General features: G+C 54.9%; 1 protein-coding gene across 6 annotated transcripts in view; it reads left to right on the forward strand.

Annotated features, from left to right (window-relative positions):
- The window catches only part of LLGL2 (LLGL scribble cell polarity complex component 2), a 49,923-nt gene that overhangs the window by 12,213 nt on the left and 12,181 nt on the right, over window positions 1-25,529 (forward strand). For 4 of the 6 annotated variants that reach the window (XM_030828359.1, XM_030828360.1, XM_030828358.1 and 1 more), the window contains exons 1-5: window positions 5,448-5,546; window positions 17,371-17,468; window positions 20,121-20,202; window positions 20,499-20,614; window positions 21,208-21,366. In XM_030828359.1, coding sequence (XP_030684219.1) covers window positions 5,472-5,546; window positions 17,371-17,468; window positions 20,121-20,202; window positions 20,499-20,614; window positions 21,208-21,366 — 530 coding nt within the window. In that variant the 5' untranslated portion in view covers window positions 5,448-5,471. Of the gene's footprint in view, window positions 1-5,441; window positions 5,547-17,370; window positions 17,469-20,120; window positions 20,203-20,498; window positions 20,615-21,207; window positions 21,367-25,529 lie in introns of those variants that run through there. The other 2 variants (XM_030828361.1, XM_030828362.1) reach the window with 1 other exon arrangement.

Here is a 25,529-nt window from a genome sequence, read left to right on the forward strand (position 1 = left end):
ATAGGAAAAAGAAAGCTACTGCTTGTGGAGGATTACACAGGTAATCAACAAGATTAATAAGTAAGCTATTCAGTGTGTCCAAACTTGGCCAGGTCCAAGGAGGAAAGTGGTGCAGGGAAGGAGAGAGAACGCCCCAGGAGATTGCAGCTTCAGGTAGGGGAGGGCACGAAGGTATCTGGAGGAAAGTGACCCAGGCAGTAGGAACAGGGAACACACAGGCTCTGACAAAGGAATGGTCACTGAGACCTTTCGGCCGCCAAAGCCTAATTGCTGGATCTTTTTTTTTTTTTTTTTTTTTTTTGAGACGGAGTCTCGCTCTGTCGCACAGGCTGAAGTGCAATGGCTCGGTCTCGGCTCCCTGCAAGCTCCGCCTCCTGGGTTCACGCCATTCTCCTGCCTCAGCCTCCAGAGTAGCTGGGACTACAGGCGCCCGCTCCTACGCCCGGCAAATTTTTTTGTGTTTTTAGTAGAGACGGGGTTTCACGGTGTTAGCCAGGATGGTCTCAATCTCCTGACCTCGTGATCCGCCCGCCTCGGCTTCCCAAAGTGCTGGGATTACAGGCGTGAGCCACCGCGCCCGGCCAATTGCTGGATCTTTGCATCCTTCTTTTCTTTTTTTTTTTTTTTTTTAGAAACGAGAGTCTCAGTCTGTGGCCCAGGCTGGAGTGCAGTGGTACAGTCATAGCTCACTGCAACCTCAGACTCCTGGGCTCCACTGATCTTCCCACCTCAGCCTCCCAAGTAGCTGGGACCACAGGTGCTTGCCACCGTGCCTGGCTAATCCTTTTTGTTTTTTTGTTTTGAGACAGAGTTTCGCTCTGTCACCTAGGCTGGAGTACAGTGGTGGGCTCATAGCTCACTGCAGCCTCAACTTCCCAAGCTCAGGCAATCCTTCCACCTTAGCCTCTTGAGTGGCTGGGACCACAGGAGCATGCCACCATGCCCAGCTAATTTTTTTTTTATTATTTTTAGAGATAGGGTCTCCCTATGTTACCCTGGCTGGTCTTGAACTCCTGAGCTCAAGTGATCCTCCTACTGCAGCCTCCCAAAGTGTTTGGATTACAGGCATGAGCCACTGTACCCGGCCCTCCTTTCTTTTCAAAATTTTTATTGTTCCATGTAAATTTGAAAAAATCTCCTTTCCTTTTTTTTTAGAGACAGGGTCTCATTATGTTGCCTAGGCTGGTCTCGAACTCCTAGGCTCAAGTGATCCTCCCACCTTGGCCTCCCACAGTGCTGGGATTATAGGACTGAGCCACTGTGCCTGGCCCATCTCTTTTTTTTGATCAGAGATAGGCCTGACCTCTGTCAGAAATCATCCCATTTTCTGGTTACTTTTTTTTTTTTTTCATGCAGAGTCTCACTCCGTCACCCAGACTGGAGTGCAGTGGTGCGATCTCAGCTCACTGTAACCTCCACCTCCCAGGTTCAAGCGATTCTCCTGCCTCAGCCTCCTGAGTAGCTGGAACTACAGGTGCGCGCCACCAGGCTCAGCTAATTTTTGTATTTTTAGTAGAGATGGGGTTTCACCATATTGACCCAGGCTGGTCTCGAACTCCTGACCTCAAGTGATCCACCCACGTCGGCCTCCCAGAGTGCTGGGATTACAGGTGTGAGTTACCGCGGCTTGTTGGAAATCATCCCATTTTCTGATTTGTGTCCTGTGAAGTGTCTGTTGCTCCCCTGTCACTGCTGTATCCCTTTCCTAGGACAGTGTCTGCTCCATGCCAAGCTCTTGCTGCTTCTACAGGATCTGTGTGGGAGGGAGTGCCATCCCCCTTACAGAGGAGCTGTCTCTGGAGGCCACGCGGCTTGGGGGAGCTGTGCGGTGCTGTGATGGCGAGCCCTGACCTGTTGGCCCCTAGCCCGGGGCTCTTTACCTTACAATCCCTGGCTCCCTCCAGTAATGGGCTGAGTAGGTAGGATCTGTTCATACCAGGCAGCTCTAGGCCTGGCTTCCTGAAGTTTCTCTGCAGAGAACCTGCTTGTCTGGGGTGAGGAGCTGAGGAGCCACCTGGAGGTGAGCCCCGCCAGGCCTAGACCAGCCCCCTCTTCGAGGAAGTGTGGTGCTTTCCCATGCCTTGACCTGGGCAGTGGGTTGATTGGAGTGAGGGGATGCCATGCCCACCCTGCCTTGGTCCTCCTGGCTCCATCACCCCACGCCCATGAGGTCCCAGCCCCATGTGGGTAGAGCAGCAGGTCCACACAAGGCCACCAGCCCTGCCCAGCCAGACCTCGCCAGCACCCCATCAGCAGTGGCCAGTCCCCAGGCCCCAGACTGCCGGGTCGGCTCTGAGAAGCCAGCATCTGGGAGCGTGTCTGCGCGTGTCCCTGCCTTTTTTTCTTTTTTTTTTTTTTTAGACCAAGTCTCGCTCTGTCACCCAGGCTGGAGTGCAGTGGCGCGATCTTGTCTCACTGCAAGCTCCGCCTCCCGGGTTCACGCCGTTCTCCTGCCTCAGCCTCCCGAGTAGCTGGGACTACAGGCGCCCGCCACCACACCCAACTAATTTTTTTTTTTTTGTATTTTTAGTAGAGACAGCGTTTCACCATGTTAGCCAGGATGGTCTCGATCTCCTGACCTCGTGATCCGCCCGCCTCGGCCTCCCAAAGTGCTGGGATTACAGGCATGAGCCACCGTGCCCAGCTGTCCCTGCCTTTTAACTGCAGGGGTGTCGTTGGGCATCCTTTGTTCTGTATTATCCATCCTTCACTGCTACCCAGCGCAGGATCCAGTCTGAGTTCTGCTGCTTCCTACCTGGTGACCTTGACAGGGTGTTCTGCTGCTGTGGTCTGTGTCCTTGCCTGTCTAGTGGGCACGTTCCGCTTACCTTTCAGACGGCGTCCCAGATCAGGGTGGTGTGAGGGGCTCCACGCTCACAAACTCACTCAGTGCCAAGGAAAGGAGGTGGCCAGGACATTCAGCGACCCATGACTGTGGCTCTCTGGGTGCCGGGGTTTAGGGAGGATTTTCTCCTCTGTATTTGGTTTTTCTACAATGGGCACAGATTACTTGAGCAAAATGTTTTAAATGGAATAGGATGCAGAGGGTCTGGTACACTCACTCCCTGCTGCACGGCAGGTGCTCCAGGGAGCATTTGGGTGGGTGGGTGGTGCTCAGTGTCTGCGCCCTCCTGATTCCATTGCTACACTCTGTCTTCCTCCTTCCTATTGGCACCTCCTCCCAGCCCCCAGTTCTGCCTTGTCACCTTAAAGCCTGTGTGGAGTCTTTGGCACGGATGGCCCTGTGCCCTCTTGTCCCCTCCCTGGAGTCTGCAGGCAGTGGTCGCTCTCCAGGGAGCCCCCACCAAGCTTCCTCTGACTTCTGACCCAGTGACCTTGGCCTGTGCCCCGGGTGGGGGTGTGAGCCCTCCAGGAGTCCAACTGGTTTATGAGTGTGAGCTGCCCTCCCCCAGGCTGGAACACTGGGCCAGCAGATCTGGGTGTCCCCTCACTTCCATTCCAGAAGCCCTCGGGGCTTTCCCAGCCGGTGCCTGTTCTCTGAACCCCCTTGGGACCTTGGATCAAGTGGGCCCTGGGAGTTTCCCGGCCACCTGCTCTTCCCCAGCAAAGTGGGAGCCCCACCTCTGGTCTGACTCCTCCAAAACGTGAAGGCAGGAACATCCCGGAATGACCCTCTTTTTCAGTTTCCCCAGAAGGTGACAACACTCTGGGGGCTGGTTCCTGGTATTCGGTTTTGAGATAACTGACCCTGCAGATCCTTTCACTCAAGGGGGATGTGGCTCTGCTTTTTTTTTTTTCCTCTCTTTTTTTTTTTTTTTGAGATGTTGTTTTTGCTCTGTTGCCCAGGCTGGAGGGCAATGGCCTGATCTTGGCTCACTGCAACCTCCGCCTCTTGGGTTCTAGCGATTCTCCTGCCTTAGCCTCCCAAGTAGCTGGGATTACAGGCGTCCGCCACCACACCCGGCTAACTTTTGTATTTTTGGTAGAGACGAGGTTTCACCATGTAGGCCAGGCTGGTCTCAAACTCTTGACCTCAGGCAATCCACCTGCCTCGGCCTCCCGAAGTGCTGGGATGACAAGACTGCCTCTTTTTTACAGTGTGATTTTGCAAAATTGGGTCACCCTCCCAGCATGGCAAGCCCTCGGTTCCTCTGCCCGAAGACACCCCCAACTCTGCCACGCACGTTACCTACCTTCTCCCACCCTGCCCAAATCACATGGGATCCTATCATATGCAAAGTCCTGACCTGATGGTTAATTTTCGCCACCTCCCAAGAACCCCAAATCCTTCAAACCTCAGCTTAGATACCTTCTTCTCGAATATGACCTGCCCTCCCCACTTCGGGCCAGGTGTTCCCTCTCCCTCCTGCAGTCAGAGCACTCAACACTGGGCTGCCCTGTCTCTACCTGTCCCTGCCTGGGGCACGCGCCTCCAGGGTGGGGCCTGGATCCGCTTCCTTCCCCCATCCTGCTGGGAGTGGACGGAGCTGTGCCCAGGGTGGGCCTTGTCTGTGTTTCCCAAGGACGGGCCTTGCTGTCCTGTGGTCAGCAGGAGGCTGAGCTACTGGAAGCCAGAAGCTGGAGCACAGAGGCTCCTTCCCCTTCCCCCAAGGATAATCCAGAAATAGTTTCCCCTTGGGCTGGGAATGGATTCTGTGGTGGGCGGAGAGTTTGGGGGCCTTCAGCTGGTTTCTTTATTGGGAGCAGATTTCACCTGATTATTCTCCACTAGGGCCCGTGGGAAAGAGAACCTTTCTGAGTACACCCCATGAGAGCACAGGGAAGCTGGGCTGGGGCTAACCAGAGAGTGGGGAGGGGACTGGCAGAGACCCTGGGCGCGGTGGCATGGGCCAGCACCCCCTGACTGAGTGCCCTGTGCCACCCATGCCCACTCGAGTTTCTTGTGGCTGTGTCTGGTTGGAGAGGCTGAGGCCGAGAGTCCCTGGACAGCCTTCCCCGAGGTCAGAAGGAGGAAGCGTCTGCCTGGTGCCCTGGCCTGGAGTCACTGCAGGCCTTTCCCTTGTTGCGACCTGGGCTCTGATCTGGGAAGGATAGATAGCCTTGGTGTTTCTACCTTCCGCAAGACTTCGGAGGAAGAGGCTTGTGAAGTTTCCCTTTCTGCTTAGCTAGAGTTTCATGGTTTCTCAGAAAACAGGTTAACAATTAAGCTAATTAACCTCAAGGCCCGCTGGCCCTCCTTGTGCTTATAAAGCCAGGCTAAATGGCTTCCTCCCCCAGCTTTTCCTGCCCCCATTATAAGGCCACAGGTGGTGAGAGGCTTCAGCCCTGAGGTGGGCCGGCCTCTAGATCTGAGCGTGGGGAAGCCAGGGTGCATGGGCGGTCACTGTGAAGCTGGCCTCGCCCTGGGGTGGCTGCCTACTGGACTCGGAGAGAGAAGCCCCGCTCCACCTGTTTGGGCCGGGCCTAATCGATAACCTGAGTGCCAGGACAGACCCCTGCAGCTCCTTCTGTTTCTCCAGGTCTCCAGTGGGGGCTGCAGACTAAGCAAAATGAGGCGGTTCCTGAGGCCAGGGCACGACCCTGTGCGGGAGAGGCTCAAGCGAGACCTGTTCCAGTTTAACAAGGTAAGTTAGGGAGAGCCGGGAAGATGACCCCCAGGGTTTGGGCCGAGCGGCTCGGGCTGGGGCTGAGGCATCCCTTACCTGGATTAAGGTAGAGCTTTTATGTGGCTGCCTGCAGTGCCTCTTGGGACTCAGGCTTTGGAAATGGGGCCTGGTTAAAGGGCTTTTATAGGAAAGGGGAATAGGTTGCCCTCACGAGTTGGGACTTCTCATCTCAAGGCTTTCACTGGCTGTGTCACCTCTGCAAGTCACCCCACCTCATGGAGCCTCAGTTTCCCTACCTGTATCATGGGAATAAAACGATCTGCCCTGCCTACCTCGGCACAGGGTTGTCAAGGAGGTTTAGGGATGTGGGAGATGAAAGGATGAACTCTGTGGGGGGGGGGCGGGGGTGATAATGTTCTAGGTCCCTTGGGGCCCTGGAGTCCCAGGCCATGGCTGTTTCTCCCTTCTCAAATTGCCCCTGAAGGAACATGCAGCTCCCCTGCAGGCTGAACACGTGACTCCTTCTGGCTCCAGCCGGGGTGAGTGGGGAGAGGTGCCCAGGAGAATGAGCCAGAGTTGGCCTGGGACTACCCCAATCCCAAACCTGTATCTGGGGTACCAGAAGCCCCACGGGGCTTCCCTTCAGGAGTCTGGGGCCTGAGAAGGTCAGGACGGGCCTGTACACAGGAGGTGTGCAGTGTGGCTCTTCAGCTCCTGGGCCACGGAGCAGTGGGGGGCCTTGGGGGGTAATGACCTTCTCACATGTGCTTTGCGCCTCTGCTGGGAAGGTGGGCTGCAGGAACTGGGACACCGTGATGCTCTTCCCCTGGGGATCCAGGACCCTCCCAGCATGCTGCGGGCTGGACATGTGGCTTTCGTTGGGGGCTTCCGTTTGGGCTCCCCTGCCCCCGAAAGGAAGCAGTGGATGTGAGACCAGACAGTCTGGAAAAGGGATGTCTCCCTGTGGAGAATGAGGAATTCTCTTTGGTTGTATTTTTTGTTGATTTGAGAAGTGTAGAAGTCAGCTTGCCCAGGTGCAAACCCAACTTTGCCACGTAGAAGCTGGATGGCCGTGTGCCTGTCGCCCACACCATAGGCTTGTTAAGGGCGTACGTGGGATGAGGTAACTTAAGTGCTAGGCACAGTGGCCCAGGAATGCCGGCTGCTGCTGTGGGCTGGAGGGGACCTCCCTGACCTCCCTGTTGGGAGAGGTGGGTCGTGGCGTGGAGGGACCTCCCTGACCTCCCCGTTGGGAGAGGTGGGTCAGTGTTCCCAATGTGCCTTGCCATTTCCCTCTGGGTTTCTTAGCCTGTGGAGGAGTTGGTATCCCTGATGGAGCTTTGCCACAAGGACATTCGCCTCTGGAATTAGGGCTTTCCTACGCCAACTTGCCTCCCGTCAGCTCGCTTTTGGGCCTTGGGATATCGAGGTGCAGGTGTTGGGAATGGGAGATCTCAGGACACCTACAGCCTGCTACCCTTGCTCTGGAGGGAGTAGCCTATGGGTGCTGGGTCTCAAAGCTTCAGTGTCCATGGGATGGAAGGGAACTGGGTGACCCCCATCTGCCTCCAGTCTCTCTGAAAAGGTGGCAGAAACCTGACAGGCTCAGCAAAACAGGGCTGAACACCCCCCCACACCCCTGCCCCCTTGCCCCAAGTTCTGTCTGTGCAGCTGAGTGAGGCTGGGGTGGAGCTGGGCAAGGAGTTGTCCCTCCCTCTTTCCCCTATCCCCCAGGGGTGGTCCCCAAACTTGATTGTCCCACTCCCAGGCCTGGAGGTGGCAGAGGGAGGCTCCTGGGTCTCCTCCTCTGCCTTCTTCTTTCCATTCATATGCAAGAAGCATGCATTGAGCACTTACTGGATCCACAGCCCAAGGCTCAGGGCTATGGGAATCTGATTAGGCCTCTGCTTTTACAGTCTGCAGGAGGGAGGAGGCTGAGGGCCTGAAATTTGGGACTTGGAAGTGGAGAGGAGGAAGGGGAGAGCCCGGGGGATTCAGGAGCGGGGTAGACTCATCCAGGCTCCGGGAGTGTGGTGGGGCCAGCAGGGTAGGATTGGAGGATGAGGCCAGATCCCGGAGGATTTGGGATCCCGTCTGCCCTGCCTCTCCCCAGCCCAGGCTGTGAGGCAGGGAGACTGCTGGTATCTGGGCCTGATCTGACCCTGCGGCTCCAGGGGGTTGTGAGCAAGGGAGTGAATAGTGGTCCCGTTTACAATGTAGAAAAGATAAACCTGGAGATGTTTTTACCCTTTGGGCAAAGCAGGTAAGCTCAGAACAGTTAGGAGACATTGCCACGACTAAGATAGGTGACAGCCCAGAAGGAAGGGGCTGGAAGCCCAGCCAGTGGGGATGGGAACAAGGCATGAATTGAGCAGGGTTTCTCAACTTCAGCACTCACAGATGATATTTGAGGCTGGCTGTGCTGTGGAGGCTGTCCTGTGCGTTGCAGATTATTTAGCAGTGTCCTTAGTCCTACCCACTAGATGCCAGTAGCACATACATACACACACAGCCTCTCAAGATGTGACAACCAAGAATGTTTCCTGAGGGGTAAAATTGCTCCTGGTTTGAGACCCATGGAATAGAGAACTATTCAGGGCTGAGATCTGCTGATGGGGCAGTAAAGAGAGAGGGGATGGGGAGGGGAGGCAGGTGTCCAGGATGACCGTGGAGTCTCTGACCTGGGTGCGTGGTGGTGCCAGGACTTGGGAGGGGGAGCCCAAGCCAGGAGTGGCGAAGAGCAGATTTGAGGAAAAGTAATATATTTTGATCGTTTTGATTTGGACACAGTCGCAACAACAGTGCTCTCCATTTACGGAGAAGCAGCTTGCCCAGAGGTGAGTGGTGCCGACTGCCCAGCTCGCCAGCTGTGTGACCTTGAGCAGGTCATGTGCCTCTGAGATAATGATAATCAGAGCCACTCCATCCATAGAGTTGGTGTGAGGACTACATGAGTTACTGCATGAATCGAAGGCCACGTCTGGCTGGCGGCTGCAGTGTCCAGCAGCATCGTTCTGTGGTGGGTGTCATGTGGCTTGAGGTTGAGTTGGGGAACCTTGGGACAGGTCCAGCAGACGGTGGGACACCCAGGGCTGGAGCCTGGAGCAGCACGTGGGCTGTTGGTGTAGGCGAGGGTCAGGCCCCAGACAGTGTTCACGCTCGGCAACTCAGGTCATCTCTTCCAGTGGTCCTGGAAGGCCAGTCTGCTGGGTACTGTGACAGCTGGGACAGTGGTGCCATCACAGCTAGACCCCACGTGGCTTGTAGACACTGGCTTCTGAACCAGTTCTGGCCTTTTCCTCCAACACCTTCTGGCTCAGCTCCTTTATACCCACACCAAGCCCGAGGCCTCAAAGAGAGCAAGGAGATTGCCCCGGGGGCCCTGAGAGGGAGACGTCCTGTTTCTTTGGCTTCAGTACCTCCAGAGGGTCTGTGATTGCGAACAGTCTCTGAACTCTGCCAGGGGCTGGCTGTCAGAGTGGTAACTCCGGTTCACTAAGGGCTATGTGCCAGGCATCAGAGGGGCCAGGTAGTGGTTAGGGGCAGGGACTTTGCAGCCACATGGCCTGGGTCTCGATGCGGGCTCTGTTGCTTCCTCACTGTGTAAGACACAGTGGACGCATTACTTAGCCTCTCTGTTCTTTAGTTTCCTCATCTGTAAAATGGGCATTGTAGAGGAGCAAAAATTGGCTTCCCTACAGCCTTCTAGGTTCTTTGGCTGGGCTATGAATTAAATTGACAGGAGGCGGGGCGCAGGGGCTCATGCCTGTAATCCCAGCACTTTGGGAGGCTGAGGTGGGTGGATCACTTGAGGTCAGGAGATCAAAACCAGCCTGGCCAACATGGCGAAACCCTGTCTCTACTAAAAATACAAAAATCAGCTGGGTGTGGTGGCGCACACCTGTAGTCCCAGCTACTAGGGAGGCTGGGGCAGGAGAATCAGTTGAACCCGGAGACGGAGGTTGCAGTGAGCCGAGATCGTGCCACTGCACTCTAGCCTGGGTGACAGAGTGAGACCCTGTCTCAAAAAAAGAATGAGGACCAGGTTACAGGAAGGTGAGGGGAAGTGTATGGTGAATGAAGGTTGTCTTGTTATGCAGAGAAGGTCTCTTGGGTAATAAAAGTTGCCTTGGAGCAGCCGTCTTCCTGATACAGATATGGGTTGAGCATACATGATCAGAAAATCTGATATCTGAAATGCTCCAAAATCTGAGTTTTTGAAGTGCCAACATGACACTGAAAGGGAATGCTCATTGGAGCGTTTCAGATTTTGAAGTTTTGGATTTGGGATGCCCGACCGGTAAGTATAATGCAAATATTCCAAAATCCGAAAGATTCTGAACTCTAAAACACTCTATTCCCAATCATTTTAGATGAGGGATATTCAGCTTGTACTTGACTAATGTAGCTTTCCTTTGTGGATGTAAATTTCTTTTACAAAAGGACAGCTTTTCTTTTCTTTTCCTTTTTTTTTTTTTTTTTTTTGAGACGGAGTTTCACTCTTGTTGCCCGGGCTGGAGTGCAATGGTACGATCTCAGCTCACTGCAACCTTTGCCTCCCGGGTTCAAGGGATTCTCCAGCCTCAGCCTCCCGCATAGCTGGGATTACATGCATGCGCCACCACGCCCGGCTAAAGGACAGCTTTTCATAGCTACTCCTGTGTCTGCACTTCACTCAAAGTATGCCAAAGAAGTGGCTGGGCGCCGTGACTCATGCCTGTAATGCCAGCACTTTGGGAGGCTGAGGCAGGTAGATCACCTGAGGTCAGGAGTTCAAGATCAGCCTAGCCGGGCATGGTGGTGCACACCTGTAATCCCAGCTACTTGAGAGGCTGAGGCAGGAGAATCACTTGAACCCGGGAGGTGGAGGTTGCAGTGAGCCAAGATCGCGCCATTGCACTCCAGCCTGGGTGACAGAGCGAGATTCCGTCTCAAAAAAAAAGCCACAGAAGTATATTTTGGGGTAGCACATTCTGGTCTCCTACAGTGGTGTTTTGGGGTGGTATGTCCTGAGCTCCAACAGCACCATAATGGTCCCTAAGGGAGTGTAATTGCTTCAAACGGTGCCTGACACAGGTCGACGCCTCACCAGGACTCGCCTTGTTGTGGTGTCACCCTTACAACAACCCAGGATGGGTGTTGCTTCCATTCTGCAGGGGAGGAGACTAAGGCCCCCAGGGCTTGCACAGCTGGAGCTTATGGGGGGGGCACTGGCTGGGGTGAGGACATCCTGGTTCCACCTGCGGGTCTGGCTGTGTGGCCTTAGAGTGGTGGCTTCACCTCTCTTCACACCTCAGTTACTTCACCAGCGAAGTAACTGTTTGCTATATATGGCGGGCCGTCAAGCCTACTGGAGGGATGGACAGACAGACAAGTCAGCTGCAGCACCAGGACAGGGCCACTGAGGACCAAGGGAAGGAACCATGGGACCTCTGGAGGGAGGAAGTGCTGCTGGAGAAGTCAAGGTAAAACCCGTTCCTAGACAACTGCTTATAGCCAGCTCGCTCCCCTCAGCCAAACCCAGGCACACCCCGAGCAGCCACACCCATCAGGGCAAACAGGCTGCTGTGCTCGCCTGGCTGCCGCAGAAGCACCTGTCTGGGCCTTCCCTGCCCGTGCTCACCCTCCCCTGTCCCCTTAGGCCCTGAACAAACAGTGTGTTCCTGACCCAGCAGCCCCTGCGGAGGGCCAGGTTGTTCTGTATTGGCTTTTGAATGGCTGGGCCCCTGGTGTCAGGTGACAGCAGCCACACAGGGAGGGCCAGGCTGCTGCTACTGCCAGGAATCTGAGCTGGCCACACCCAGCCAGTATCGGGCAGAGTGGCCCAGCCAGGCAGGCCTGCTCCCCCACGGTGCTGGGCAGCCTCCGAGGGCCTGGTCCCCACCACTGCCTCCTTCCCATCCCCGGAGGAGTGCCAGGGACTCCTCCTCTGGTCCTAGCCCTTGGGCGGGGTCCTCCCTGGCTGCAGGCAGGATGAAGGCCCCACCGTCTCTGACAACTAGCCTTTGCCCACTCCCTCCCCTTCCAGGACCTGGAAAGGAGTCCCAGAGCCCAGGAGAGACAGACGGGGCCTTCTCTCCCACTGCAGGCTAATGTTGCAGTCTGGCAGCTTCTGCAAATCTTTGCTCTCCTTTCCCAACCCCCCTGTCAAAAGAGTTCATTGTTTTCTCCTCCCTCGGCAGAGGTCACCTGAGCCAGGTATCAGATGTGGGCGGGGCCAGGTCGGCTGGATGCTGCGCTTAGGAGGCCCCAGTGGCTGCCAGGTGGCTTTGGTCAGCCTCCTAGTTTGAATCCGAGGAGAGATAGCTAGGGTCCTAGAATAGCTGGGGAGGGCTGGTCTTGGAATTCCCTGACCACCCAGGGGCTGTGCCCCGTCCCGCCCTCTGTCCTGTGTGCAGCCATGATTCAAGGTTGCTGTGTGTACCTTTGCAGGAAGGCAGCCCTGGGACTGAGCCCAACCTCCTGTGCTCAGGTGGGTACCTCCTTTCAGGGAGGCCATATGCACTCCCTCCAACAGGGACCTGGAACTGTTCCTGAACCCTAAACAAGGGGGGAGTCACCACCTAAGTGATATAGACCTTGTTCAGCAGCAGGGAAGCTGAGCCTTACAAGGCTGGTAGGAGTTGGGGGTGGGATCCAAGGGAGTGGGAAGGGCACCAAAGTAAGGGGCAGGCCAAGCACGGTGGCTTACACCTGTAATCCCAGCACTTTGGAAGGCTGAGGCAGGTGGATCACTTGAGTCCAGGAGTTGGAGACCAGCCTGGGCAACATAGTGACACCTCATCTCTACAAAAAATACAAAAATTAGCCAGCTGTGGTGGCGCATGCCTGTAGTCCTAGCTACTTGGGAGACTCAGGTGGATCACTTGAGCCTGGGAGGCGGAGGTTACAGTGAGCTGAGATCGCACCGCTGCACTCCCGCCTGGGCAACAGAGTGAGACCCTGTCTCAAAAAAAAAAAACAAAAAAAACAAAACACAAACTGGGGGGCAACTGGGGCACAGCCAGAGGTGCCCACAGAACCTTCGTTCTTTCCTTGACTGGTTTCCTCAGGACACTAGGCCCTGCGTTTCTAGCTTCTCCCTGTCCCTTCTATTAGCTGCTCTTAGTCCTATTCCCAAATCCCAATCCCTTCCCTGTTCCCAACAAGATCCCTTGGGCTTCTCATAACTAACGTAGGGCTCCCCTGCCTCTGCCCAGCCCGAGCCCCTGTCCTCATAGGACTGCCTGGGGAATCCCCTGGGAGACATGTCATTTACATGTGAACCTACTCTCTTGGCCCTGTCCAGGTAGGGTCGCTGTGAAGGTCACTGCCCTTATTTTGGTTTTGGGGGAGCCCTGGTCCCTCCAGAGTTGCCAACTTGGAGAAGTGCCCAAGGTGATACTATGGAACAATGCAAGCCTTGGAAGGAAGCAGAGGCCTGTGTGTGCTGCAGAGTGGCCTCAGGTCCATCATCTCCAATCCGAGGACAGCTCTGCCCAGTGCAGTCACCAGTACCATTCCGTTTATTAGATGAGAAATGAAGCTCAGGGAGGCCCAGCAGCTCATCCACGACCAGATGCCTTGTATGTGGCAGGAAGGGATACAAAGCTTAGTGGGTCTGACTCAGTCCCTGTTCTAAATCAGCCTTTGGAAAAGAAGGTGGGGCTGGGAGGGAGGGGTGGCCACGGTATCTCCAAGGCTTGAAGGGAATGAGGAATGAATGTGAGTAATTGAAGGATGGGCCCAACCCTTTGTCTTCCTCTGAGTTAGAGGAAAGATGCTGAGCTGAACAGGAGTAGTGACTGGTGAAATGTTAGGAGAACTGCCCGCCCTTGACATGTGGCCTGAGAGTCCAGCAAAAAGTTACAGGCTGTTTTCTCTGTGGCCTGACCTTCCTGCTAATGCGCAGAATTGTTGAGGCCAATGGGAATACAGTACGAGCCACGTATGTGATTTAAAATTTCCTAGAAGCTGCATTGTATAATTATTTAAACATGTGAAATTAATTTTAATTATATATTCTGGCTGGGTGCGGTGGCTCACGCCTGTAATCCCAGAACTTTGGGAGGTCAAGGCGAGCAGATCACTTGAAGTCAGGAGTTCGAGACCAGCCTGGCCAACATGGTGAAACCCCCATCTCTACTAAAAATGCAAAAATTAGCGAGCGTGGTGGTGCATGCCTGTAGTCCCAGCTACTTGGGAGGCTGAGGCAGGAGAATCGCTTGAACCTGGGAGGTGGAGGTTGCAACGAGCTGAGATCTCACCACTGCACTCCAATTGGGTGACAGAGGGAGACTCTGTCTTTAAAAAAAAAAATCTAGAAGCTACATTATAAAATTATTTAAACAAGTGAAATTAATTTTAATCCTGTATTCCAACTGGTCACGGTGGCTCATACCTGTAATCCCAGCACTCTGGCACTCTGGAAGGCTGAGGCCAGCGGATCACTGGAGGCCAGGAGTTTGAGACCAGCCTGGCCAACGTGGTGAAACCCCATCTCTACTAAAAATGGGAAAACTAGCTGGGCGTGGTGGCGCGTGCCTGTAGTCCCAGCTCCTCAGGAGGCTGAGGCAGGAGGATCACTTGAACCAGGGAGGCGGAGGTTGCAGTGAGCTGTGATCGTGCCACTGCGCTCCAGTCTGGGTGACAGGCGCGACCTTGTCTCAAAAAAAAAAAAAAATTATATATTCCTTTTAATCCAACATATGCAAAATACTTTGATGTGGGATTAATTTACTAATGCGATTTTTCCAGCTTGTTTTTGTGAATGCCAAATCTGTGAAATCTAGGTGTATTTTACACTTACGGCACATCTCAATTCAGACATTAAATCTTTTGGAAGTATTAGATCTGTATTTAGAATTTGGACGATTTACGGTGGAAAAAGGGAATTTGAAGTGTGGCCTGCCTGAGTCCAGCCCCTGTTCTTCTAGAACCCGAGTTGGTCCAGAAATACTTGAAGAGTTTCCAAGAACTGACTTAATCCTCGGTGACATGAGCCATACTGCAAGTGCTTGGTGGCCCCATGGGGCTCATGGCTACCGTTCTGGGCAGCTTGGAGCATGGGGCCTCCTCCTGGCCAGGCCAGCGGGCTCCTGTGGGGTGTTTCCGCCAGACTCCTCCAAATTCCAGAGGCTGTTCCCTGAGCTGTCTCTGCTGCTGGGAAAGTGCTGCTGTCCTGAGGAGACGGCTGCTGACTTCCTGAGGCCCCAGCAACCTGGGGCTGGCTGAGGTCTGGCGGGGCCCCTGGGGGAGCTTGTCCTGCACATCCTATCCCACTGTCTATTCCCCTTTTCCTGGGAAATGTTTACATTCCAGACACTCCGCTATCTCTATCCAGGTCTTCTCCAGGCTCTGCATTTTTCGCATAGCTGAACAGGGACCTGGGCTGGCCTGGGGGCCGCTGCTGGGCCCTGTCTGTCCCCCTGGTTATCCCATTCAGGTATGACCATTTGCAGGGCAGGCCCTGTTCCTAGCAAAGAGCCAGGCCTGAGGCACCCCCCTCTCCCCCAACCTTTTTGTCTCCAGGCATCCCACAAAATAGGCACTTGCTGGAGCTCTCCTCCCTGCCTGACCCCAGCATGGGGTACCTTGTGAGAGCTGTTGGACTAGACTGACTGATGGGGGAGGCAGGTAGCAATTGGGTTCGCTAAGCTATCATTGCTAGATCTCACCAGGGACTTCTCCTTTTCTGCTGCTTTGAGGCCTGGCAGGGCTGCAAAGTAGGAAAGCCCAGGGCCTAAGGAGGCTGCCTCATTGTTGGGACCTTTTTCTGCAGGGCAGAGTCTCTGTGGTTGTTTTCTGTTTTAAGTCTTTAAAGCAATCAGTTGACATAGCATCGCTTTGTGCTGTTCTCACCTAGCTCTGCAGGGTCACTATCCGCCAGGGTAGGAGGTGGGGGTCAGATTGGGGTAACTGATTAAGAAACTGAACTAAAAACCTTCCTGAAGATGGTTTATCACTTTAAATTTGTAGCGGGTTTATGTTCATACCTTTCTTAACCCACAATTCTATCCCTGGGACATCTGCCCCGGGAAATACTCAAGTGGTGCAAACAAAGATGGGAGTCCAAGAATGCCATCAACATGATTGTGATTGCAAACCCTCTAGCAGCAAAGTAAATACTCAACAATAAACCCCTGGTGAGTTAGGATATCTCCAGGTAAAGAATATTCTTTAGATGTTTTAAAAGTCATTTTAGGCGGGGTATGATGGCTCACACCTGTAATCCCAACACTTTGGGAGCCCAAGGCAAGAGGATCGCTTGAGTCTAGGAGGTCAAGACCAGGCTGGCCAACATGGTGAAACCCCCATCTCTACTAAAAATACAAAAATTAGCCAGGCATCGTGGCAAGTGCCTGTAATCCTAGCTCCTGGGGAGACTGAGGCAGGAGAATCGCTTGAACCTGGGAGGCAGAGTTTGCAGCGAGCCGAGATCGCACCATTGCACTCCAGGCTGGATGACAAGAGCAAAACTCTGTCTAAAAAGAAAAAAAAAAAAGCCATTTTAGGCAGCTTGCAGTGTACTCACGCCTATAATCCCAGCACTTTGGTAGGCCAAGACAGGGGGATCGCTTGAGTCTAGGAGGTCAAGACCAGGCTGGACAACATGACGAGTACCTGTCTCTACCAAAAATTAAAAAGTAGCAGGGTGCGGCAGGCGTGGTGGTGCCTGCCTGTAGTCCCAGCTACTTGGGAGACTGAGGTGGGAGGATCACTTGAGTCTGGGAGGCCGAGGCTACAGTGAACCGAAATCACACCATAGCACCCAGCCTGGGCAACAGAGTGAGACCCTCAAAAAAGAAAAATTAAAAATTTTTGGCCGGGTGCAGTGGCTCACGCTTGTAATCCCAGCACCTTGGGAGGCCGAGGCAGGCAGATCACGAGTCAGGAGATAGAAACACGGTGAAACCCAGTCTCTACTAAAAATACAAAAAATTAGCCGGGCGTGGTGGCGGGCACCTGTAGTCCCAGCTACTCGGGAGGCTGAGGCAGGAGAATGGCGTGAACCTGGGAGGCGGAGCTTGCAGTGAGCCGAGATTGCGCCACTGCACTCCAGCCTGGGCGACAGAGCGAGATTCCTTCTCAGGAAAAAAAAAAAAAATAGACGTGCAAACATTCACAAGTGCAGAAGACTCAAAGGGTGTACACTTAGGTGTTAGCAAGGTTACTTCTGGTTGTGGGAGTCCGGGTAATTTTTGTTCTTAAACGTCTTTATACCTCCCAGGTTTTTTCACAGTGTGTGTGTATTACTTCTGTAATACACGAAAAAACATGTATGTGCAACGACACTCCAGGAATCCCTTTCTGGGAATATGGTTAGAATTTGGTGACAGTAAGAGCCTGTGAGACCTAGCTGACTGGGGCCTGGAGGGACCTGGAAGAGCCCAGAGCAGGGCAGGGCCTCCGCGGTACTCTAGGCCCCTGGGTGAGCCCAGAGCTGCGGTGCAACCAAGATTTTCTCCTGAGAGACCGGTGTCTCCATTGTTCCAAACTTGCCCTACTTTCCCCACCCCACACCCATAAGGCCCCCATGCCACTGAGGAGGGCTGGGTCCGTCACCCAGGGTGCACGTGGTGGAGGCACCGAGTCAGTTCCTAGAAAGCATTGAGAGGCTGGCGTGGCGTCGGGGACGATGAACTCGCAGGAGTGGCCATGAGGCCAAGGGCAGAGTCACAAAGGGACTGGGGGTGGGGCCTGGTAAATATGGGTTAGGCTTTAACACTCAGGTGTCTGGGAGGAACCGGAAAGGTACGGAATCCCTGCTTCCTGCTGGGTCGTCCGGTGCTGCAGCTACAGCAGCCATGGTGGCGCGAAGGGGAGAGGTCTGCAGGCCCACCCCGCGTGCTTCTCGTTGCAGACGGTGGAGCATGGCTTCCCGCACCAGCCCAGCGCTCTCGGCTACAGCCCGTCCCTGCGCATCCTGGCCATCGGCACCCGTTCTGGAGCCATCAAGCTGTATCCTCCATCCCCTCACTCCCACTTAGGCAGGGCCTTGGGGTGGGTGAGATTTGGGGAGGGACATCTTTTCCTTCCTTGTCCATGGGCTGTTGGGGTAAAATGAGGGACTTTCCTGATTTCCAGTTTTGGACATGATTTTATTCCAAAATGGGGCGGGTATGGTTGATGGAGCAGGGACCTGGGCATGAGCGTATCCCTGGTGGGATGCAACGCTGTCCTTTGCAGGAGGACAGTAAGGCTTGAAACGGACTGAGGAGATTCAGGCTTATTTTGTCCCCTGTGTCCTTTCATGACCGTTCATGTGGTCTGCTCCCTTTACTCAGCTTCCCCCTCTCACCTATTCCTGGAGGTTTCAGGAATCCCCCAGTCCTGGGCAGGGGGTGAGGCTGCTGGGGGGCTCAGAGACCTGTTCTGCAGGGGTTGTATTGGTGGATCCAGGCGGAAGGACCTGACGCCCGTGTCTCAGCCAGTGCTCATTCAGTGAGTGGCTGGCTGGTGCGCCAGTAGCAAGGCCTAGACCCTTCTGTGCCCCTGCCTCCCTCAGCTTCCCACCTCACCACCAGAAAAGCAAGTTACAGGGACCCCTCTTATTGCTAGGGATTTTTTTTTTTTTTTTTTTTTTTTTTTGAGACGGAGTCTCGCTCTGTCGCCCAGGCTGGAGTGCAGTGGCGCAATCTCGGCTCACTGCAAGCTCCGCCTCCCGGGTTCACGCCATTCTCCTGCCTCAGCCTCTCCAAGTAGCTAGGACTACAGGCGCCCGCCACCACGCCGGGCTAATTTTTTTGTATTTTTAGTAGAGACGGGGTTTCACCGTGGTCTCGATCTCCTGACCTCGTGATCCGCCCGCCTCGGCCTCCCAAAGTGCTGGGATTACAAGCGTGAGCCACCGCGCCCGGCCTCTAGGGATGTTTTTAATTGAAAAAAATTTTTTTCAGCACTTTGGGAGGCTGAGGCAGGCAGATCACTTGAGGTCAGGAGTTCAAGACCAGTCTGGTTAACGTGGTAAAACCCTGTCTCTACTAAAAATATTTAAAAAGTTAGCAGGGCGTGGTGGCACATGCCTGTAATCCCAGCTACTTGGGAGGCTGAGATGAGAGAATCGTTTGAACCTGGTAGGCAGAGGTTGCAGTGAGCCAAGATTGCGCCACTGCACTCCAGCCTGGGCAACAGAGTGAGACTCCGTCTCAAAAACTTGTGTGTGTGTGTGTGTGTGTGTGTGTGTGTGTGTAGACAGGGTCCTGTGATCTTGCCCAGCCTGGTCTTGAACTCCTGGGCTCAAGCAACTCTCTCGCCTTGGCCTCTCAAAATGCTAGGGTTACAGGCATGAGTCATTGCACTCCCAGCCTGCGGTTTTGTTTTTTAACCTATCTCGATAAGAATCAGAGGCGGATTGGCCCCAGGGCCCTATCCACAAGCAGAGATGGGGTGGCCTTGGGCCAGGAGAGCAGGGCTCAGGCAGCCATCTTCCAAATTCCACCCCCACCCCAACGGGTGGCAGAGAGTGGAGAGGGCTCTGCCTGGCAGGGACAGTCCTTCCCCGGCCTGAGGCTGGATGTTGTCCAGTTGGGTCATCTTTTATCCAGAGCCCTGGTTCTGGCCGACTGGGGGCTCCCAATGTTTTCAGAGATGAAAAACCAGATCAGGTTGGGCACCCCGCCAGTCTGATCTGTGCTCCCCTCAGGGCAGGGCCCAAGGGAGTTGAGAGATGAGGGACCACCTCCGATAGCTTGGCTGCCACCTCCAGCAGAGCCTGACCTCCCTCTTCCCCTCTGCCCGGTATGGGGGAGGAGTATGGAGCGCTTGAGTTCCAGGCTGGGCTGGTGTACACAGGGGGCCAGGGCCTTGCTGCGGGCTCAGCCTTCCCTCGGCTGGTTAATCTTTGCCAGGCCACAGCCAGACTCTGGTTACCAATCCCTGGTGCCAAGACTCATGGGCCAAGGCTGTTGGGGATAGGCCCCTGGGATGCCATGTGTTTTTTCACAGGTGCTACCAAGCGACAGCCAACATGTCTGTTGCAGCTCAGGATCAGGGTGGCAGCCCGACAGTTGCCAGGGTAGGGCTTCACCTTTTTTTTTGTTGTTGTTTTTTGTTTTTGAGAGGGAGTCTCGCTCTGTCGCCAGGCTAGAGTGTAGTGGCGCGATCTCGGCTCACCGAAACCTCTGACTCCCGGGTTTAAATGATTCTCCTGCCTCAGGCTCCCGAGTAGCTGGGACTGCAGACGCGCGCCACCACGCCCAGCTAATTTTTGTATTTTTAGTAGAGACAGGGTTTCACCATGTTGGCCAGGATGGTCTCTATCTCTTGACCTTGTGATCCACCCGCCTCAGCCTCCCAAAGCGCTGGAATTACAGGTGTGAGCCACCACACCCGGCCGGGGCTTCACCTTTCTATGGAGTTGCTCCCACCAGCCTGACGGAAAAATCTCCCAGGGGTCAGGTCACTGGCCTGGTGCCCCAGGGCCAGGGCTGCTGTGTCTCCTCCCCACCCTAGGCTCCATGCATGGGTCCTACTGCCTCGGGGGAGGGCAGCTCCTCTCTGTGTTTGCACTCATTGCATGTGGGCCCCGAGGGCCTGGCACTCGAGGCAGGCGGGGGATGGTGTCAGGGGATGGTGTCCGACCTTCCAGAGCTTTCCTGAGCCTACTCCTAGCTACGGAGCCCCGGGCGTGGAGTTCATGGGGCTGCACCGGGAGAACAACGCGGTGACGCAGATCCACCTCCTGCCCGGCCAGGTGAGGGACCTGGGGTGGGACAGGAAGCCACTTCTATGCCCTCCTTGCCCTTCCATGCCCTCCTTGCCCTCACTGCTTCCAGCAGGGCTGGTGTGGAGAGGCTGGCATTTGGTGGCCCTGGGTTTGCTGCTGATGGAAAGACCTGGGACCCCCTCCCTTTCCACAGCTGGGGGCTCATGGGCCACCCTGGGAGTGGCCAGGGGGTCTTTGCAACAACTGGGGCTGGGTGGCCCCAGCGTGTAAAGGCCTTGCCTGGGTAGCAAGACCACATGCTCCCGTCCCTGTGCCCTCGCCAGTGCCAGCTGGTCACCCTGCTGGATGACAACAGCCTACACCTTTGGAGCCTGAAGGTGAAGGGTGGGGCATCGGAGCTGCAGGAGGATGAGAACTTCACACTGCGTGGGCCCCCAGGGTAAGGGCTCAATCCCCAACCCCTTCCACTCCCAGTCCAGCCTGACCCTTGCCCTTAGCTCTGGAGTGGACTCACCCTTTGTGGGGCCTGTTGTGCCCCTGGCAGTGCCTGGCATGCATTTGGCCCGATGCATCGCCACACTCAGGTGCTCCGAGTGGAGTGGGCGGGGCTGCAGCCTGCCTCTTCCATCCGTACCCCGCCTCCTCCGTCCGTACCCCGCCTCCTCCATCTGCACCCCCCCTCCATCTGCACCCCCCCTCCATCCGTACCCCGCCTCCTCCATCTGCACCCCCCCTCCATCTGCCCCCGCCTCTTCCATCCGTACCCCGCCTCCTCCATCTGCACCCCGCCTCCTCCATCCGCACCCTGTGTTATGCTGGAGGGTCCCTGGCATCTTTCCTGTCTCCTAGCCCAGGCTCTCTGCCATCTCTCCTGTCTTGGCAGAAAGTGACCAATGTTTGTCCTGGCCTGAAATGTTATGAACCCCATTAAAGGGCCTTATGGGCTTGTTTTCCGAGGAGTCAGGGGACCCCATCCATGGCGTCTCCCCTGCTGGGCAGTGGTCGGCTCACGGGCAGCTGTTCTTCTCACAGGGCTGCCCCCAGTGCCACGCAGATCACCGTGGTCCTGCCACATTCCTCCTGCGAACTGCTCTACCTGGGCACTGAGAGTGGCAACGTGTTTGTGGTGCAGCTGCCAGCTTTTCGCGTGCTGGAGGACCGGACCATCAGCTCGGACGCGGTGCTGCAGCGGTGAGCCCAGAGCCTGGCTGCTGTTAACCCCATCCCCTCAAGTTAGGCGTGGCTTCTCCCCTTGGTCCCAGGACTCTCTCAGGAGCTGTCATTTCTCTGCTGGGAATTCCATGGGGCTAGCAGGGGAGGCTCTTGGCTTCCTACCTGTCACCTACCGAGAACCTATTGGCCTATCATAGGTTAGCATCATAGCACTAAAAAGGGGGCTTTGAGGGTCCCTCGTCTAAAGGCCCCAAATGACTGTGTAATGTCACCAACTGTCCAGTGTCCTTTGCATTTGCCACGGGTTTCAAAACCCCAGGGGCTCCGCAGCGGGGAAGTCGGGCCCTGACCTCCCTGCATCACTGGGGCAGCTCCTGGTGCCACCCTGTGCTGTGGGCACTTTGCTGAGGTTCCATTTGCTCGCAGGCTCCGTGGCTAAAAAGCCTTGACCGCCACAGGCGTGTGGGTCTGTTGAGATCATCTCAGAAGCTTTGCTCCTTGTTGATGATACAACAATAGAGAGGGAGTAGGATCAGGTCTGGGTGTGGAGAAGGGGATGGGGCCCAAAAAAAGAGAGGAGGTAGCATCTGACAGGATCATGTTGGGGCCAGGTCGGTCACAGTGGAATGATCTGTGGTTCTAAGGGGCAGGAGGAGGCCAGGGTGCTGGGCCCCTGGCCCTGCAAGGCTTTGGACTGGGCCTGGGACACACTCCTGCAGCTGGCCAGCCCAGCTCTCCAGCCCTGGGTGGTGATGAAGCAGGGCCCGTCTGCCCAGGGCAGGGCATTACTGGGCTGGGAGGATTCCCACTTGGGGCTGTGTCCCTCTAAGTGCAGACCTCTGCCTTTCCCGTTCAGCAGGGTAGGGCTGGGGCAGTATGCCCAAGGTCAGAGCAGAACACTTTGCAGGATGACAGGACCACACTGGGACACAGCCTGTGGGCAGAACGGCATAGGACCTGCGCCCCAGCAGGTGGCCACACCAGTGCCCAGCCTTACCCTGTAGTTAGCTGGCGGGAGTCTAGTTGGCGGGGATGCCCAAGTGCCCTGAGAGCCCCTCCTGCCAGCTTATTTATTTTATATTATATTTTATTTTATTTTTGAGTTGGAGTTTCACTCTTGTTGCCCAGGCTGGAGTGCAATGGCACGATCTTGGCTCACTGCAACCTCTGCTTCCTGGGTTCAAGCTATTCTCCTGCCTCAGCCTCCCGAGTAGCTGGGATTACAGGCATGCGCTACCACACCTGGCTAATTTTGCATTTTTAGTAGAGACAGGGTTTTTCCATGTTGGTCAGACTAGTCTCGAATTCCCGACCTCAGGTGATCGACCTGCTTCGGCCTCCCAAAGTGCTGGGATTACAGACATGAGCCACAGTGCCTGGCCCACTTTGTTTATTTATTTATTTAAAAAAATAAAAAACAAACTTTTTTTTGAGAGAGAGTCTTACTCTGTCCCAGGCCGAAGTGCAGTGGTGAGATCTCAGCTCACTGCAACCTCTGCTTCCCGGGTTCACGTGATTCTCCTGCCTCAGCCTTCCGAGTAGCTGGGATTACAGGTGCACGCCATCACGCCTGGCTTATTTTTGTATTTTTAGTAGAGACGGGGTTTCACCATGTTGGCCAGGCTGTTGTCGAACTCCTGACCTCAGGTGATCCACCCACCTCCGCCTCCCAAAGTGCTGGGATTACAGGTGTGAGCCACTGCACCCGGCCTCTTTTGGCAGTTTAAATTCTCGTCCACTTGATGACACTTATCTAAGTTTTCAAAACGACCAACCCTTTAGTCTCACAACTCTGTCTCTGAGAAGTCTCTGTCCTAAAGATATAGGATAAGAGGCCGGGCGTGGTGGCTCACGCTTATAATCCCAGCACTTTGGGAGGCCGAGGCAGGCGGATCACGAGGTCAGGAGATCGAGACCACGGTGAAACCCTGTCTCTACTAAAAATACAAAAAATTAGCCGGGCGTGGTGACGGGCGCCTGTAGTCCCAGCTACTCGGAGAGGCTGAGGCAGGGGAATGGCATGAACCCGGGAGGCGGAGCTTGCAGTGAGCCGAGATTGCGCCACTGTACTCCAGCCTGGGCGACAGAGAGAGACTCCGCCTCAAAAAAAAAAAAAAAAAAGATATAGGATAAGAATGATCATTGTAGCCGGGCGTGGTGGCTCACGCTTGTAATCCCAGCACTTTGGGAGGCTGAGGCGGGCGGATCACGAGGTCAAGAGATCGAGACCACAGTGAAACCCCGTCTCTACTAAAAATACAAAAAAATTAGCCGGGCGTGGTGGCGGGCGCCTGTAGTCCCAGCTACTCGGAGAGGCTGAAGCAGGAGAATGGCGTGAACCTGGGAGGCGGAGCTTGCAGTGAGCCGAGATTGCGCCACTGCACTCCAGCCTGGGCGACAGAGCGAGACTCCGTCTCAAAAAAAAAAAAAAAAAAGTGATCATTGTAGGGCTGTTTTAATGGCAAAAAGTTGGAAGCCCTCTAATTGTCTAACAATTTGCATCTGTGTAAGGACATTATTTGCATTTATTAAGAGTATCTAGATGGGCACAGTTGCTCACACTTTGGGAGGCTGAGGTGGGAGGATTGCTTGAGGCCAGGAATTTAAGATCAGCCTGGGCAACATAGCAAGACCCTGTCTCTCCCCACAAAAAATAAAAATTAGTTGGGCAAGGCGGCACATGCCTGTGGTCTCAGCTACTTGGGAGGTGGGAGGATCACCTGAGTCCAGGAGTTGGAGGCTGCAGTGAGCCATGATCAGGTCACCACCCTCCAGCCTGGGTAACAGAATGGGATCCCGTCTCTAAAAAAATTAAAAATTAGGCCAGGCGCAGTGGCTCACGCCTGTGATCCCAGCACTTCGGGAGGCGGAGGCGGGTGGATCACCTGAGGTCAGGAGTTCGAGACCAGCCTGGCGAAACCCCGTCTCTACCCCGTCTCTACTAAAAATACAAAAAATTAGCCTGGCGTGGTCGTAGGTACCTGTAATCCCAGATACTCGGGAGGCTGAGCCGAGAGAATCGCTTGAACTCGGGAGGCAGAGGTTGCAGTGAGCCGAGGTCACACCACTGCACTCCAGCCTGGGCAACAGAGCGAGACTCCATCTCAAAAAAAAAATTAAAAATTAAAGTCCCCTCAACTCTCACTCTCGATTCAAATTCTAATGTCAGTGAGGTCAGTGCTAGCAGTAGATGTGCCAGATACAGATAATGTGGAGAGCCTGGGTTTAGTGTGGCTTGGGTCCAGGCGGGGTCCACTTCCCACATCCTTGCTGTTGGCTGTTGGTCCTGTGCCTGCTGCCTTGTGGTTTTTTTTTGTTGGCTGCAACACCTCCAGCCCTCACGGCAGTATTCCAGGCCTGGAGACAGGGCAGGGGTCCAGGCTCCAGGGCCAGGCCAACTCATACAGAGTTTCGTTTTATGGGGCTAAAAAACTTCTTTATTATTAAACACTCCCTTTTGTAAAAATGCGCTGACTATGAATGTACAGTTTAACAGATTCTTGTGGAGCATCCTTGCAGCCACCCCCCCAGGCATAGAAATAGAACTTTGATGCCCTCCGGAGGCCTTACGCACTCTTCCTAGTCAAGGCTCCCTCTTGCCCCCGCGTTGACTTTTCCAGAAGTCAACTGCCTTGCCATGCCTTATAATTGTACTGCCTATGTTTACATCACTGGAGGTTGTGTCCATATCTCTGTCTTGTTCTACATGCTGCTCCTCTCCCCTTGGTGACATGTCCTAGCCATCTTTCTTTTTTTTGGAAATGGAGTCTTGCTCTGTCACCCAGGCTGGAGTGCAGTGGCGCAATCTCAGCTTACTGCGACCTCCGCCTCCTGGGTTCAAGCAATTCTCCTGCCTCCGCCTCCCGAGTAGCTGGGATTACAGGCATGCGCCACCACGCCCGGCTAGTGTTTTGTATTTTTAGTAGAGACAGGGTTTTGCCATGTTAGCCAGGCTGGTCTCGAACTCCTGACCTCAAGTGACCTGCCCACCTTGGGCTCCCAAAGTGCTGGGATTACAGGCATGAGCCACTACACTCGGCCATCCACCGCGCCCAGCCCCTAGCCATATTTCTATGCTGGCACGTGGAGCAGCCACCTCTGCGTAGGGAGCCCCATGGCTGTGCCATGCTGGGGGCCATTCCCCCTGGCGGATGGCATCGGAGGCTCACGGCACTCCCCTC

Source organism: Nomascus leucogenys, chromosome 14 (assembly GCF_006542625.1).
Source record: "Nomascus leucogenys isolate Asia chromosome 14, Asia_NLE_v1, whole genome shotgun sequence".
Classification (NCBI taxonomy): Eukaryota; Metazoa; Chordata; class Mammalia; order Primates; family Hylobatidae; genus Nomascus; species Nomascus leucogenys.